Source organism: Lissotriton helveticus, chromosome 4_1 (genome assembly GCF_964261635.1).
Source record: "Lissotriton helveticus chromosome 4_1, aLisHel1.1, whole genome shotgun sequence".
NCBI lineage: Eukaryota > Metazoa > Chordata > Amphibia > Caudata > Salamandridae > Lissotriton > Lissotriton helveticus.
The window spans coordinates 248,991,415-249,007,878 of record NC_136063.1 but is presented as its reverse complement, the minus strand read 5'-3'; the positions used below and the strand labels follow the sequence as shown (position 1 = coordinate 249,007,878).

At 43.7% G+C, this 16,464-nt stretch overlaps 1 protein-coding gene across 1 annotated transcript in view; it reads right to left on the bottom strand.

Moving 5' to 3' along the window:
• The window catches only part of LOC144828503 (CMP-N-acetylneuraminate-beta-galactosamide-alpha-2,3-sialyltransferase 1-like), a 593,148-nt gene that overhangs the window by 39,001 nt on the left and 537,683 nt on the right, over positions 1-16,464 (bottom strand). Inside the window, exons 5-6 of the mRNA XM_078686728.1 lie at positions 7,090-7,135; positions 3,887-4,006 (exon numbers count right to left, since the gene is read on the bottom strand). Of these exons, the coding sequence (XP_078542854.1) occupies positions 3,887-4,006; positions 7,090-7,135 (166 nt within the window). The remainder of the gene's footprint in view (positions 1-3,886; positions 4,007-7,089; positions 7,136-16,464) is intronic.

Here is a 16,464-nt window from a genome sequence, read left to right as displayed (position 1 = left end):
ACTTTTCATTATCACCGTGCTGCTTAAGAACTTAAGTCCAGTTTTCTCAGATTAGTGCACTGTAGGAGCCACCTGCACACTCAAACACCCAGCCACTGTGTCAGTTTCTTGGTCGCTCTCTCAATAAATGGCATGATTAGACTGCTTATCAATATTTTGGAGAAGTAACGAGTAGGTCAGATCTATGAATGGTTCCCACAGCTAGCTGCATTTTACAAAGACATTGACCACAGAAACGTCACTTTTACTGAAGTTCCAGTGGCGTAATGCCCTACTCTATATTTACAAAGTGACATTAAGCCACTTTTTGTGGCTTAATGTCGCTTTTAATATGGTACCCTTTCACACAGGTATCTGCATAAAAGGGGTGAGCAATGGGTGTTGCTGTGGGCATTCCACCACAACACCAGATTTACAAGGGTCTGTAAATCTGAGGCATACCAAAAACTAACTGTAGGAAGGTGGATACCTGACTATGGTTACCCCAGATTTTTTGCCTTGTGTTTAGCTGGTTTTCGACTTAGTTGGCCTGGGATCCTGCTAATCAGGGCCCCAGGCTATCTGCTCTCTCTGTAAAATGGACTCCATGTACCCTAGGTACATAACTAATTGGATATTGAGTCACCTTATCAGCCCCTGTATTGTGTACTATAGGTACCCAGGGCCTAGGTGCACCCAAGGCCTACCAGGAGCTGCAGCATATCTTTTGCCACCCCTGGCTGGCGATCCAAACTGACACAACTGGCTGATCACTCAGCTGGGGCATTTCGTGTTATCACCCCTTGCTTAGATATAGTATACCTATGTCTAACCCTATATCTGGACACATATACACCTATAAGTCACTCCTATGGCAGGCCTCAACAATCCTGGAGGCAGAGTGTTTGGTTTTATGTGAGATGGTGCTCTAGCATGAGCTGTGCCTGTCTGCAGCTTTCGGAACCATGTCCTTATAGCTGTTCTAGGATATTGCCATACCATATACTCTTAAGTGCATTATGAACCTCGCAGTTAAATGCTATCTCTGGTTTGGCTTTATCAAAACATGTACTGTAAGGTGTCATACGCTTTGGAATACTACCCCCTCACCAATTCTGGCGACAGGGGTAGCATTCCACCATTCTAGAGGGGCCAAGACATGTTACTTTCCTTAAACCCGGTTAAAGTTAACCAGAGCCTCAGCATCACAAAATGGATGCTGCTGCCACAGACACAAGTCTGGCCTCCTGCTGCTGACCGAAACCTCGGCAGGGGAGGCCCGGAAATAGGTTTCCTGTCACAGGGAGGTGCTAGCAACACCCCAGACAGGAGATAGTGGATTGGGGCAGGGAGGGCTGAATGAAACTAGACACTGCCTGGGGCACACAAGGTTTCCCATGCATAGGCCAGTTCAAACTGGTGCTGCGGCACTCCAGCCCCAGCTGTGGCGCAAAACTGGACAAAGGGAAAGAGGTGTAACCACCCCCTTCCTGGGTCCCACCCATAGGAGGGACCTAGCAGGTAATCCAGCCCCTTGATTTGGAATAAAGGTAGGAGATGTGTCCCAAGACTTTAGATAATCCTGACTGAAACTCTGATACGAAACTCTGGACCCTTCGACATCCTACTCGATGTAGAAGACTGAAGAATCTCCCTTGTGGTCAAGGAGTGACCACCCTGTGCAAGCAGACACCATCAAGCGCTCAACAGTTTGCTTTGTTGTTACTCCCGCCGGAGCTCAAACGACAGAGACCAACAAGAACCGGACTTCCAGACATCAAACAGCCCGATCCACAGCCACAGCAAAGCTGCGTCCCGTGGAGGCGACGTGAGACGTGGGACCGGCCATCTTGGAAAGCCAGCAAAGTGCTTTCTGTGCAGCTCCTGAGGCACCCTCGAAGCTGTGCATTGGAGATTGAGAAGCCGCAGCCCCGAGCATCCTTTGCACTGAAGATCACCTCTCCACACTCACCTAGTGCTGCGTGGGGCCCTTTTGCATTTTCCTGCTTGACGCGTCTGTCCGGACACTTGCCTGTTGGCTAGTGGCTTCTGTGACGACGAACCTTTGAATTTTCAATGCTGGTATGGTTTCTCCAGACTGGCCCTTGCTCCCCTGAAAAGGAGCAGCCCATCAGACCTTGCTGGTCTGATCCAGAAGCCAACTTCGATTCCTGCGTGGGTGGCATTTGCCAAGGCCTGTTGACTTCGAATCGAGATCCGACACCGCCGATAGCGAGAGCCTTTGTGGGACAGTCCGTGCCCAGTGCCTGGTTGCTGTCGACACCTCCTGGTCCACGTGGCAGCGGAGACAAACTTCACAACATCACCTGATCGCAACCCGACATCGCCTGGTTCCTTCCTGGTCACTGGCTAGTGACCCAGACTCTGTCCCCTCTGCATGTAGGTACTCTACATCTTCGATCCACCCTTGGATCCAACCGGACTCTTCTTTCCTGGTCGCCTGCAGCATCTTTTCTCCAAGGCTCCATAGAACTCCACGACGAAACCCGACACACTTTGACACCTATGCACCCGCTTCCTGTGGGTGAGGTAACGCGAGTACTGCGGTGCTCCTGTAGAGATTTACATCCCTAGTGGCCTACTTTTAAGTGGTTAAGTTCTAGTCCAGTCAGAAGACTTCCAAATCTGCAACTTTCTAACTTTACGCACCCAATGACTTCTATATGTGCACGCGTGTGCATTTAGACACTGCACCCGCATCCTGTGGGCCTCCCACGTCCTAACTGCTGTTAGTCCAGTGTAGCCCCAGCGATTCCCAAGGCCCTAGTCCTTACCATTGTTCGTGACGTGGTTCTTATACCACTATTTTAGTATATGGTTTTACGGGCCACCAGGGCCTATCCATATTTGTGCAACTTTTGTATGTTATATTAAGTTACTTGTTATACGCTTGTGCTCCTGTGCCCATAAAGAGTTAAGGGGATCTATTTAGAAATAAGTACATATATATTTTGAATACATAACCTGTGTGGTGTCCTTTCATTTGGTATTAAAAGGTTTGCATATGGTAAAACAGCTGGCTTCACATGCCCTCTTGAGTTTAGCCTAAGACTGCTTTTGTCCATGCTACCCCTAGGATAGCTGGTCTATAAGGTTGACTTTACAACCATCACCATAAGGGTTTCTTGGACTGGTGCAAGGTACTCACTAGAATAGTGAACATCATATACCAGGCCAACTTCTCACACTAACGCCATACAAGAGCAGGTGTTAGAATGGAAAAATGAGGAGAAATACTTTTAGATCTCCTAGTTTTTGCTTTTTTTATGTGTCCTCCAGTCTGCAGCACACACAGAATGAGCAAAACACCATGAATGACTGGTTAAGTGCAGGAAGGTGTCTCTTTCTACACTTAAATTATCACATAATATTGACGATCTGCTACTTCTATGTGTGCTGCAGAATGCAGCACACATAGAAGTAACAAATCACCATTATTGATTGTTTATGTGCTCTTCCTGGACATAAACAATCATTCTATGCAATGCAGGCACTCTTGCACTATGCTGCAAGGGTGCCTGGGTTGGCACTAGGGAGCTAATTTTAGCATCAGTGCTAGGGAAAACACGGGGGTATTGTTGTAAATATGGTGCATCCCTGTATTTTGGAAATGTCCAGCGCTGTCAAATTTGACGCAGCTCTGTACTACGCCATTTCATTGTACATATGACCCTTAATTTGCAAACATTTCTAAAGGTGTGTTCTCTGGGGGCTACCTTTCTATTTTCACACCCCATCTAAACGCTGCTTTCCTTGTCGTGCGCACTATGTGAATTTATTACAAGGTCATACTGCAAACTAGGCTTTGTTTTAATCACTGCTTACACATACTGTTTCCGCACATTTAATGTAATGTAATTTGCCAGAATAATTCACAAAATTGTACCTGATCACAAACATGGAGTGCAAATATTATGCACATAATTCCAGTGGAGGGATACTCGCCATGTTTTTCCATCCAGTTAAAGTGAACATACTTCATGAATGCGGGATTAAAGATTAATATCTGCAAAAAAAAAGAGCCATAAATCTATAATGATATATAAATAAATATTACATTTTAAGTCACGGTACCTTAAAAGAAACACAAACAGACATTGTATGTGATATGGTCCATATAGCTAAAATGATGACTGTGGAGGCAGAACTGTTTTGTGGTACCAAACTGTTTGATTTCTGAGGTTGTGGAGAATAATGAACTAAGCTAAAAATCAGGATTGAACTTTTTGTAGCACAACATATTTAATAACCTCCTGCGACCTTCAGTCTTGAGAGGAATTTATTATGTTTAGCCCAGGAGAAGGATACAAATTACATTGATAAACATTTTTATTTGGATATGCTACTATCTATGGTGCCGGCTCTCATGATCTTGTAAAGTAATTTCATGCGCTGTCTACTGCTGAAACACTGGAGGGTCAGTGCATAGGCAGTGCAAAGTATTTTTTGTAAATTAACGGGATTGAACAGAGAAATAAACTGCCCTGCTGCAGGTAATGAGTATTGTTATATAAAAATAAATACAGTTCCACTGTAGCAGAAGAGAACAAAATACTTTGCACTGTTCGAAAATTCAAAAAGAATACAAAAAACTGTTTCGCAGTGCTATATGAAATTAAATACTAAAGAGAAGTAGGTTCAAATGCAAAATTATTTAGCAACACGCACACACTGGTGGCCCCTTATCCCGCCACCAGCATTTGTACTCAAATATGCTAGTTCTGAAGTCAAATTAGTAATTTAACCAAGCAAATTCGTTAGTAAATGAGATTGCTTGGTTTTGTAATTTCTATTGGTTTTTAGTTTTTAAGGCACATTTTCGAGTCTTTATTTTTGATGTCGTTATTTTAGAGGTCTTTGGTTTCTCATGGCAATCATTTCGTCATCAGCAGTAAGACAAAATGATTACTTGTAGGTGTTTTTGATACCAAATAATTTTTAACATGAACATTGTATAGGGCAATCATATGGATAGATAATGAGGTAGGAATAGAGTTGAAGAGATGAGAACGTGTAACTCTTAAATGTTTACATGTTAGAAGAGGCTTCTGGGGGCTTAGCCGCTGGCGCGGTGGTCACAAGGGTGGCCTCAGACCGAAGAAGATGAGATTGAGGTCAGTTTTGAAAGCTTCTTTCATAAACCTATGTGCCATGTACCGTAGGCTGAATGCGGTATTTGTCCTCTATTGTTATGCAGTGTATGCCACACATAACAAGATTTCTAGTGTATACACACTGAACATTTGTAAATTGCACTTTTTATTTGTTCTGCTTCGACCGATCTCTGTTATATGGAATGTTCTTGCTTCTATCTAATGTCATTTGTATGGAAAATTCAGAGATTTGCTAAACTGTGTTTAAAAGTGCATGTATCAAGAACAAACAAAATGTGCATTTGAATTAGTAAAAAGTGTATTTGTATATGTGATGTATAATAAACGGGCTTCAGTTAAAGAAGACATTAAAAAGAAACATGTAGGAAGGCTGCATCTAGTAATAGTAGTAGAATACTGTCATTACCACCGGCACTTTTCATGAGCACTGGTTAAGGATACATTCATTTATGGTAGACTCAGGAAGATTAAGTGATTTGCCCAGGATGTTGAGCCGAGCACAGTGATTTGCCCAGGATGTTGAGCCGAGCCCAGACTCAAACCTTGCTCCCCAGCGCCGAAGTTAGCAGCGCTGGCTATTAGGCCACATCCTCTCCCCACTTTCATAGTTTGCAGTTGGTTCTGTTTTAGTTTTAGGCGGCACTAACAGGAGAAATGGGCTAGTGCAAGCTGCCTCCTGAAGAGAGCCCTGGCATTTATTGTTTTATAAATTAACCACCGTGAGCATCAGTTTTAGGCTGCCTTCTTTATCTGTAAAAGCAGGCTGAGAGTGCCAGCACCCAACATCCAGCCATATATGGCTAAAAATATCAGAAAGGAGGGGCCACGGTCTGGCAGAAATGCATTGCTCATGCGTAACTTGTTGCTGCAACCACTTTTCTTCTCATGCTTTGCCATGATAAGCTCATGCATATCACATGTTCAACTAGTGGTGGACTGTAAAGTGAGCTTATTTTCAGGAGAGTCCCTTTTTATAAACAAAGTACATCAATTATTTCCCTTCATAGATGTGCAAAGATTTTCTGAGAGTAGTTGTGTCTTGCTCCTGGTGTGGATGTGGCTTTAAGCTAAATTTCCAGAAGTAAAACTGACATACTCTTGAGAAAAAAATGCTTGTGAATCTGGTACAATGTCTTTCAGTTAGCAATTGTGGAATTAATTAACATATTTTGAAAGGGATATTTAACGAAGGACATGAATACAAGTGAACTACATGTATCAATATAAGCACATGTTAAAAGAATTCAACGAACTACGACTAACTCTTAATAAATACCATGTAATCCTTAAAAAAAAAAAAAAAAAATATGCCTAAAAAATAAATACGTTAATAAATATGATTGCTCATTCTCAAGTCAGTTTAACATTTTTTCCCTATCCATGTAAGTATAAAATCTCATTGAGCACTCATTTAATTCCTCCAAATGATCGATTGATACAGAATTAATTTAAGAACTGAATACAAATAATGTGATTGTCAAGGGATTGAAAACCTCCTCAATTTAAAAAAAAAAAATTCTAAGTATGCAAATATATAATCCAGTGATTGTGATTGTAAAAAATGTGTATACAGTGTGTTTCAACATGTTATCTCCTTTAGAATTTTACTACGCTTATGCTAAACAGCTTGCAAACATTTGCTGACAGCAAAACTAATAGCCGGTGTTGAGTCCCTTTTTAAAATTCTATGGGCCACTAAATATCTTGACAAGCCCAAGGACTGACATATTGGTTAAATCCATGGACGACGAGGCCCAAGGTTTGCTGAACAAAAAAATAATATGAGCATCTCTAGTATCTTGAGAAATGTTTGGTCTCTATAAATAAAATCATGTTCTAATTGATCCTTAATAAGGATAATCAAATAATCCAATAGCAAAGCAAAATGGCATGATGCCATATGTTTGAGAAATTGGTTTAATAAAAGTAATAAGAAATGGTCATCACTCCCCAATATACATTCATGTAGAAATACCTTGTCTTTGCTAATGTTGATTTTACGTGGAACTCTAGCATACGTTCTGTAAAAAACATAAAGAGGGCTTATTAAATTTCTTATATACAGTACAAACATCTAACAGCTCTACCCCAATATGAAAAAATCAACGGCACCCATATTATATACAGACTACAAATTCAAACTGCAAATTATTTGTCTGTTTCTATCACCTCCAAGTTTCATTTAGACTCATGCTGTTGATAAAACATCTCCGCTGCTTACAGTAGAGAAGTGTAGACTTCAGTTGGCCTTAAAAAAAGTAAATAGTTCCTCCTAAAATGTCTAGAACCACTGTTAGAAATTGGGTTACTGGTTCATGGATGTGAAACCCTACTCATGCAACAACCACAATCCTTGTCAAAGTGAACGCAAAAAGTCACTAAGTTACCATGTGTGTAAATCTCTGGTAGCTTGGCACAAAGCAGTGAGCTCTAACTTGTTAACTACTGTTAAGTATTTATATTGCACTTAAAAAGTAATAATGGGAAAACACAACACCAGAAAAATGCCACACCAATTTTGCAAAATGTAATAAATAACAAGATACCAACATGAATTAAATCCAATCAATAGAACCAGAGTTATAAATGTTTAAAGTTTTTAATGAAAACTAGCGCCTAAAAGAGTGTCAACCTCCGGTATCTAATGGCACAAGCCGGGGCAAAGTCAAAAGACTGACCAGGATGGAGTGTGGTATGGATAAACAAGGTGGTTTGGCCTGGTCTCGACTTACCTTCGGACTTAGAAGAAATTCTGTGAAAAATTCTAGTGGAACGTAGAGTTCACCAAGGCAAGGCAGCAAGTGGTGTCTGAGGAGGTGTTGTAGTTGCCAGGGAGTGCTAGACAATGGCCGCCCAAAACAGTCATGTGCACTTTCCCTGTTCTCATGCAGGCTGCATTACAGCCTGCATGGAGAACATACCCAGGCCCCTGGTTAAGTGTTGAACCAGGACACTCAAAGCAATCACAACGCTGCATTGCAGCATTGTGATTGGTCAGGGGATCCTGGGTGCTTACCAATCACACAATGCTGTATTACAGCATTGCTTCATGTTCCTGGATTTTGAGGAGGAGAGAAAGAGCAGAGACGTGGGACCCAGCAGCAAAGAAAGTTGCTTTAAAAAAAAAAAATGTATATTGCGTACCCCCTGCACAGCCCTCCACACAACCCTCTTTGCCCATGATGCCCCCCCTCTCGTACCCGCCTTCACACTGCCACCCGAGAGCCATGCCAGACACCACTGGTTATGAACACACCAGAAAGATACAGAGTGAAATAAAGGTTGTTCATGCAGTTATTGGACTAGTTGCTCACTCTACACTATACAGAAACATATGTTCCTTTACTGGGAGTGTATTGGCAATGTTAGGTGATGACCTCATAATACTGCACACAGCTCGTCGTAATATCAGAGCTATATCCAGGGGTATTTTGTTACAGCACTTGGTGTGCTGTTTAGACTAGCGGAAACACTGTTTACCCTGGACATTTGCCAAAACATCAGTCTACCTTCTAACAACAGTGGCATTGGAAGCCAGTAATGGCATTAGCAATACAGCCATATTGGATATTTTTAACTGCATGTTTATAATTGCTGCCTGTGTCAGCTGCACTCAAGATTGGACTTTTGTGAATTTAGTTTTCTCCTAGTTATAAGCCTGGCGATAGCCAAGACCATTTGATTTTACTAAAATTATACTACATAGAATAAACATACTTAAAGAAGCTTTTAGCCAGCCATCTACATCCATTTTTCACTTGTTGTGGCATTCACAGTTTCATCTGCCCACTTCAGTACACAGCATGGGGCAATAGGCCAGCCCACTTCAGCCACTGGTTTCTTGAGGAACATTTCCACAAGTTGTTCCTTTCCATGCCAGGAACTACTGTGTGTACTTTTTGAGAACACAAAAATATTTGAGCTTTTAGCAAATTCTCTATTTTGGGTGAGGCCCAGCAGCTCCTCCAACAATAAAGTTATGCAAAAAAATGACAAAACGTTGACAAAGGCAAAAAAGCAATTGCAATGCAATAGGTCTCGCATTTGGAAAGTTTCAGCTATTGGTATTGTAAATGACATTTTTTATTTATGTGTTGGTTTTGAAAATAGCAAACTTAATAGCTTTGTCATTTACAATGCCAATAGTTTTAACTGTTGCAAATGTGACACCTATAGCATTTGTAATGCAATATGTGTTGTATTTACGTGACTTAGATGTATTGATATTTCAAATAACAATGGCTTTTACAGTTTTTAATAATTAATACTGAAATAAAACTTATTGTAATTTATAATAACAGTAGCTTAAACTTTTGTAAAAAAAAAAATTGTGAAGATTATGTTAATTGTATTTTATTGTGACGAAAATCCAAGAACAGAAGTGAAATGTTAACATCTTTTTGTGACATTTGTAATAAAGCTTGAAACATTGAGAGAACATATTTGAACCAGTTGTTGAATGGTTGCACAGATTGATGCTGTGGTGGCGCTGAGTGATGCTGTAGCGTTCATTGATGCTGTGGTAGCGCCTAGTGAGTTGTATTTCCCGTGGATGTATGACATTACAATGCATGCTTTTACATCGCATGCTTTTACAACGCGAGTTTTACAACGCATACCATTACAAAGCATAGTGCTTTGGGGCGCTGGTAGTGAATAGTTTAATTTACTATTCCAACTCCAGTCCCCGTGGATAGTAGGGAAGGTGTTGGTCAGTAAATTAAACCTATTCCCTATCCTAGAGCGCCCCCCAGCGCAATGCGTTGTAATGGTTTGCGTTGTAAAAGTTGCGTCGTAAAGGCACTGCGTGGTAAAAGTTGCGTTGTAAAGGTTGTTTCCCATTTCCCATGAGTGATGCTGTGGTGGTGCTGAGTGATGCTGTGGCGAAGCGATAGATAGAGTGAGGGCGATAGATAGATAGAGTGATGGCGATAGAGTGAGTGCAATAGATAGAGTGTATTTATGTTGCATTGAGTAATGTAAGTATGAGTTGTGTAATTATACAGCACTGAGTGGTATTATGTGGAGTGTATTTACGTTGCATTGAGAAGAGTAATTATATGGGGTGTAATTATGTGGCACTGAGTGGTAATATGGGGAGTGTATGTTGTATTCAGTAGAGTAATTATGTGGCACTGAGTGGTATTTGGAGTGTATGTTGCATTGAGTTCAGTGTAATTATGTAGCATATTATGTGTCACTGAGTGGTATTGTGTGGAGTGTGTGTTGCATTCAGTAGAGTGTACTTATGTGGCACTGAGTGGGATTTGGAGTGAATGTTGCATTGAGTGCAGTGCAATTATGTGGTGTGTAATTAGGTGGCACTGAGTGGTATTTGGAGTGTATGTTGCATTGAGTGTAGTGTAATTATGTGGCGTGTAATTATGTGGCACTGAGTGGTATTTGGAGTGTATGTTGCATTGAGTACAGTGTAATTATGCGGCGTGTAATTATGTGGCACTGAGTGGTATTTGGAGTGTATGTTGCATTGAGTGCAATGTAATTATGTAGCATGTAATTATGTGGCATTGAGTGGTATTGTGTGGAGTGTATGTTGTATTCAGGAGAGTGTAATTGTTGTGTGTAATTTTGTGGCACTGAGTCGTATTGTTTGGAGTGTATGTTGCATTGAGTGCAGTGTAATTATGCGGCGTGTAATTATGTGGCACTGAGTGTATGTTGCATTGATTGCAGTGTAATTATGTTGCATGTAATTTTGTGGCACTGAGTCATATTGTTTGGAGTGTATGTTGCATTGAGTGCAGGGTAATTATGTAGCATATAATTATGTGGCACTGAGTGGTATTTGGAGTGTATGTTGCATTGAGAGCTTTGTAATTATGTGGTAGTGCAGTGTGTGTGAGGCAGGGCAGTGTGTGAGGCAGCGCAGTGTGTGTGTGAGGCAGCGCAGTGTGTGTGTGTGTGTGTGAGGCAGCGCAGTGTGTGTGTGAGGCAGTGTGTGTGTGGCAGCGCAGTGTGTGTGTGGCAGCGCAGTGTGTGTGTGGCAGTGCGTGTGTGAGGCAGCGCAGTGCATGTGTGAGGCAGCACAGTGTGTGTGTGAGGCAGTGTAGTGTGTAGCAGGGCAGTGTGTGTGATGCAGCGCAGTGTGTGTGAGAGGCAGTGCAGTGTGTGTCTCACAGTGCAGTTTGTGTGTAACAGTGCAGTGTGTGAGATAGGACAGTATGAGTGACACACAGCAGTGTGTGAATACGTAGTGTGTGTGTGTATGAGGCAGCGCAGTGTGTGAGGCAGCGCAGTGTGTGTGAGGCAGCACAGTGTGTGCGTGGCAGCGCAGTGTGTGTGAGGCAGTGCATTGTGTGTGAGGCAGCGCATTGTGTGTGAGGCAGCGCAGTGTGTGTGAGGCAGCGCAGTGTGTTGAGGCAGCGTAGTGTGTTGAGGCAGCGTAGTGTGTTGAGGCAGCGCAGTGAGTAGCAGGGCAGTGTGTGCGTGATGCAGCGCAGTGTGTGTGTGAGGCAGTGCAGTGTGTGTGTCACAGAGCAGTGTGTGTGTAACACTGCAGTGTGTGTGTTAGGACAGTGTGAGTGACACACAGCAGTGTGTGACTACGTACTGTGTTTGTGAGGCAGCTTAGTGTGTGTGTGTGTGTGTGTGAGAGGCAGCGCAGTGTGGTGTGAGGCAGCCCAGTGTGTGTGTGAGGCAGCGCAGTGTGTGTGTGTGAGGCAGTGTGTGTGTGTGTGTGAGGCAGCGCAGTGTGTGTGAGGCAGCGCAGTGTGTGTGTGTGTGAGGCAGCGCAGTGTGTGTGAGGCAGCGCAGTGTGTGTGTGTGAGGCAGCGCAGTGTGTGTGTGTGAGGCAGCGCAGTGTGTGTGTGTGAGGCAGCGCAGTGTGTGTGTGTGAGAGGCAGTGTGGTGTGTGTGTGTGAGAGGCAGCGCGGTGTGTGTGAGGGAGGGCAGCGCAGTGTGTGTGCGAGGCAGCACAGTGTGTTTGCAAGGCAGCGCAGTGTGTGTGTGAGGCAGCGCAGTGTGTGTGAGAGGCAGCGCAGTGTGTGTGAGAGGCAGCGCACTGTGTGTGAGAGGCAGCGCACTGTGTGTGTGAGGCAGCGCAGTGTGTGTGTGAGGCAGCGCAGTGTGTGTGTGAGGCAGCGCAGTGTGTGTGAGGCAGTGCAGTGCGTGAGAGGCAGCGCAGTTTGTGTGAGGCAGCGCAGTGTGTGTGAGGCAGCGCAGTGTGTGTGAGGCAGCGCAGTGTGTGTGAGGCAGCGCAGTGTGTGTGAGCGAGGGCAGTGTGTATGTGAGGCAGCGCAGTGTGTGTGAGGCAGCACAGAGTGTGTGAGGCAGCGCAGTGTGTGTGAGGCAGCGCAGTGTGTGTGAGGCAGCGCAGTGAGTGAGAGGCAGCGCAGTGTCCAATGTGTGGAAGGCCCTAGTTACTTCAGCAAGAATGACGCACCTACACTTCATAGCAGCTAGATTTAGACCGGCACTGCAGGATTATAAACCCCTTGGAAGCCCTTGAATCGTCTGTACATCCAGTTCTAGGGTCACAAGACGCATTCTGTTGTTTTGTATGTATGTCAGTACAACTCGATCTTTAAATCGCGGTACTTGACATCGCAAATTTTGCAACGCAAGTCGTTATAACGACTTGCGTTGGAGGGCGCGGATTTAGGCATTTTATAATTTTATATTCCAACACCAGTCCCCGTAACAGTAGGGAAGGTGTTGGAATATAAAATTACAACATTCCTTATCCCACAGCGCCATCCAGCGCAAGTCGTAGTAACGACTTGCGTTGTAATAGCTGCGTGGAAAAGGTTGTGCGGTGTAAACACCGCGTTGTAAACGACGTTTCCCATTGTTTTATCTATTTCCAATACACGTGGCTGTGTTTATATGTGACGGGCTACTGCTTGGCCCAAAACATGGGCTTCTAACGTCTGGTCGCAGAGCGGTGCAGCCGCCTGCAGGCTGGAAGCACACGGCTTGATATGGAATGATTTACATTTAAACAAAAACAAGCTGCGAGCAAATACTTTAAAGAGCCAGCCCTGCTAGCATTAGTGTTAATGTATTGACAGTGTTTTGTATCATATAAACGAGCAGAGTAATAAGTGCAGGGATGATTTGGAACAGCTGGGCTAATGCACGCGCTCGCAAAAAGCAGCAGGTTAGTTTTTGTAGCGCCAAAGAGGTGTGCGGAGATGTATGTAAGCGCTTTGGTGCCGGGCATTCCACAAGCTGCGAGCCAATAATTTAGAGAGCCAGCCCTGCCAGCAATAGTGTTAATGTATTGGCAGTGTGTGTCCTGTGTTCGCACTGCTGGCCTCAGACCAATTGTGAGTCCTGTCAACGGCTGGAAAAACATGGTTGGGGTGTTGGGGGGTAAGGGTAGGAGTAAGTGAAGGAGCAGACATGGGGCGAGCAAAATGAAGCCGCAAGAGGAGCTAGAAAAAAAGTACGGGGATTTTAAAAGCAGCTATAGGAAAGCTGCTAACGAGCTAGCTGGCAAAAGCATACGTTTTCAAAGCACGGGCTAAGTGAGACGGACCTCCTGCATGTAGGGGGCCACCAGAAATGCATTAACACCTTGCTTGTAAAACAGGATCAAGAGTAGCCGCCACCAAGTCTGGAGTGGTGTGAAACGTTGCAATAGTTACTAAATGTGTTTGAATGCGAGTCTGCCATCGCACAATAAAGAGAAAATTGTCTCCTTGTAAATAAAGATCGTTATCATAGGTAGGAGATGCAAATGTGGCTTTGATGCAGTTGCACATATGGGTGATGTTTACACAACAATCTGGCAAATTTGTACCAGAGATAAAAATGTTGTACGAAAGTTTTTTCTTTTTGCGCTTTCACAGTTTGTTTTTTAAGAAAGTGTAAGAAAATACTCTACCCAACACTGCTTCCTTAAGTAAAATAGACTCGACATCATCATGGACCAGAAACTATTGAAAGTAAAGTAGTTACGGAGAGATTACCTTATTTTTGCGCAGGATGACAAAATGTTGATCTGATGCCGCGATTTTTGTATTTTTCAGTTAAGAGAGGAAACAGGATGTTGCTTCTAGCAGTCCTACAAAGGCCAAGGTTATTGGCAGTGTTAATTTGTAAATCAGTGTTCAACAGCTAAAGGTCCGTTTTACAGAAGAGTTAAGTTCCATATTAAGAACATCTCAAAGTCAGTCTAAAACCGCAATTTACAGGAAGGGCATCCTGCTGGACTTAAAAAAACTACAAAAACAACTATGACAATGACAACAAGTAGTGGCTGCGAAATCAAATAATAACATGGTAGCAAAATGAAACTGACGAGCACTCCAAAGAAGTTTTTATAAAGTGTGAATTAAAACAAGCTCTTGGCATTGCTGTGATTAGGGGGGGGGAGAAATGCGGCTCGGGAGCAAATGGTAACGAGCGTGTGAATAGGAAGAGCGACTGTGGGAGGGGAAGTCGGAGAGTGCGAAGTGCAGGGGGGAGGCGGGGAGCGGAGCCTTTGAAGTGTGTTTGGCTTTCATGTGGTGATGCGAGGCAGGCGGATAGAAGCGCTTTCACGAGACCACATGCACTTCTGGAAATCCGCATTTTTCAGAGCTTAGTTTAGCCCCAATAGTCTCGTCCTATTCATTCCTTGCGGAATGGAATAGGACGAGACCTAAAAAGGTTGACAGCTAATGCCAGACCTACTGTCTTTACCAATGCTTGTTTTTAGCACATTTCTGAAAGGTTGCTCTCACTGTGTCACTAGGCAGTCTCTCATCTTTATTACTCCTTGCATTAAAACAAATCCGCACATCATTCTTGTGTGCATCCTGCCTTCCTTGATGCCAAGTAAGGACCTTAAACCCTGCATATAGGAACCACTGAGAGCAGCTCTAGTCTAGGCTCCGGTGCTAAGTATCTGCAGCGCAGACTGGCCTTCTACCGTCGCGCCCGCTCCCTGCGGTCGGAATCCTTGTTCCTGGCCGTGGTGCCCCGAGTGAGGAAGGCTCGCATCGGGGGTCGCTCTTTCAGCTTTAAGGCCCCCCAGCTGTGGAACTCTCTGCCCCTTGCTTTACGCAGCATTCCCAGCTTGCTTCTGTTCAGGAAAAACCTGAAGACCTGGCTTTTTAATCTTTAGGTTGTTTTTCTTTTCATCTCACTTTCTGTTTTTCCTTGTCTGTTCTATGTTATGTTTTTTAATTGCTGAGCCGCCCTCCGAAAGCGCCGGGACAATCCTGCTGAGTAGCCGTGCGCTATATAAATAAAGTTATAACATAACATAACATAACATTACTGTTTCTGCCATGTTCTTTGTGGGACCTAATGGATCACATATGCTGATGTACTTCTTAGACCTCTACACACACAGCTGGATCACTAATCATGGACACAAAATATAGGATAATTTTGAACCTTGGCACTCTATTTCTTAATAGCAGAGTAAATTCTATATTCAAAGAATGAAAAGGATATTTTTAGTTTGCACGGCATGCATTTGTTTGCAGTGCTTAGAAATGGACACAGATAGAAGACATTCTCTGATCTGGATATTGAATTATTGCATCTAGGTTAGAGAACTTTAAAATGCCCATGTCTGGCTAGCTGGCCAAAGTGCCATGAGCGTTTTAAAGAGCACAGCTCCCTACTGCTGCCACTCTGCAGCACTGGCCAAGCCCTGTCCTGACACTCAGTTTGGATTGGGTTAATGAAAAATAAAACGATAATAAAAATGTATTACCGTTTTATTTTTCAGCTCTGGGGATTGTGTGGTGATACTCGTTTGCTCATATGGACGTTTTTCCTAGACTTAAGAGTGTCTTAAGAAAGGAATCAAGGGTCTGGCTTAACGTTTTCCCCTGATTTAAGATGACCCAAAAAACTACCGTAAACTAGAAATTATAGTTTTAAGGCCGTATTAAGGAAGGTCAATCTTACCACAGTTATAAGACTGCACAAAGCCAAGACAAAGTACTTCATAGAGCAGGCACAAGGTTGCTGGCTTAAGGCATTTCAAGATTGTCATAAGCCAGCAAAAAAACTGTATTGCTAGACCCATAACATATAATTCAATAGGCTAGTTATATGAACATGATTCTTGCACAGTGTTCATCTACAATGTATTTTTATTTATCTATTATTCATTCACTAGCAGCCAGTCCCGACCTTGTCCTGGAGCAATCAGGCTTCAGGGCACCCGCCCGCCCCGGCCCCCGCCCGGACATTGTCCGTGGGTCCCCCGGAGTAGCAGCCTGTCCCGACCTTGGCTTCAGGGCCCCCGCCCGCCCCGACATTGTCCGTGGGTCCTCCGGAGCTTTACCTCATCCGCCGCACCTCCCCGCGCTCCTTAGTTCACCGGTCTGCCACTCTTCGCCGCTCCTCCCCTCCCTTCCCCGCCTGTCTGCCGCTCCTCCCAGCC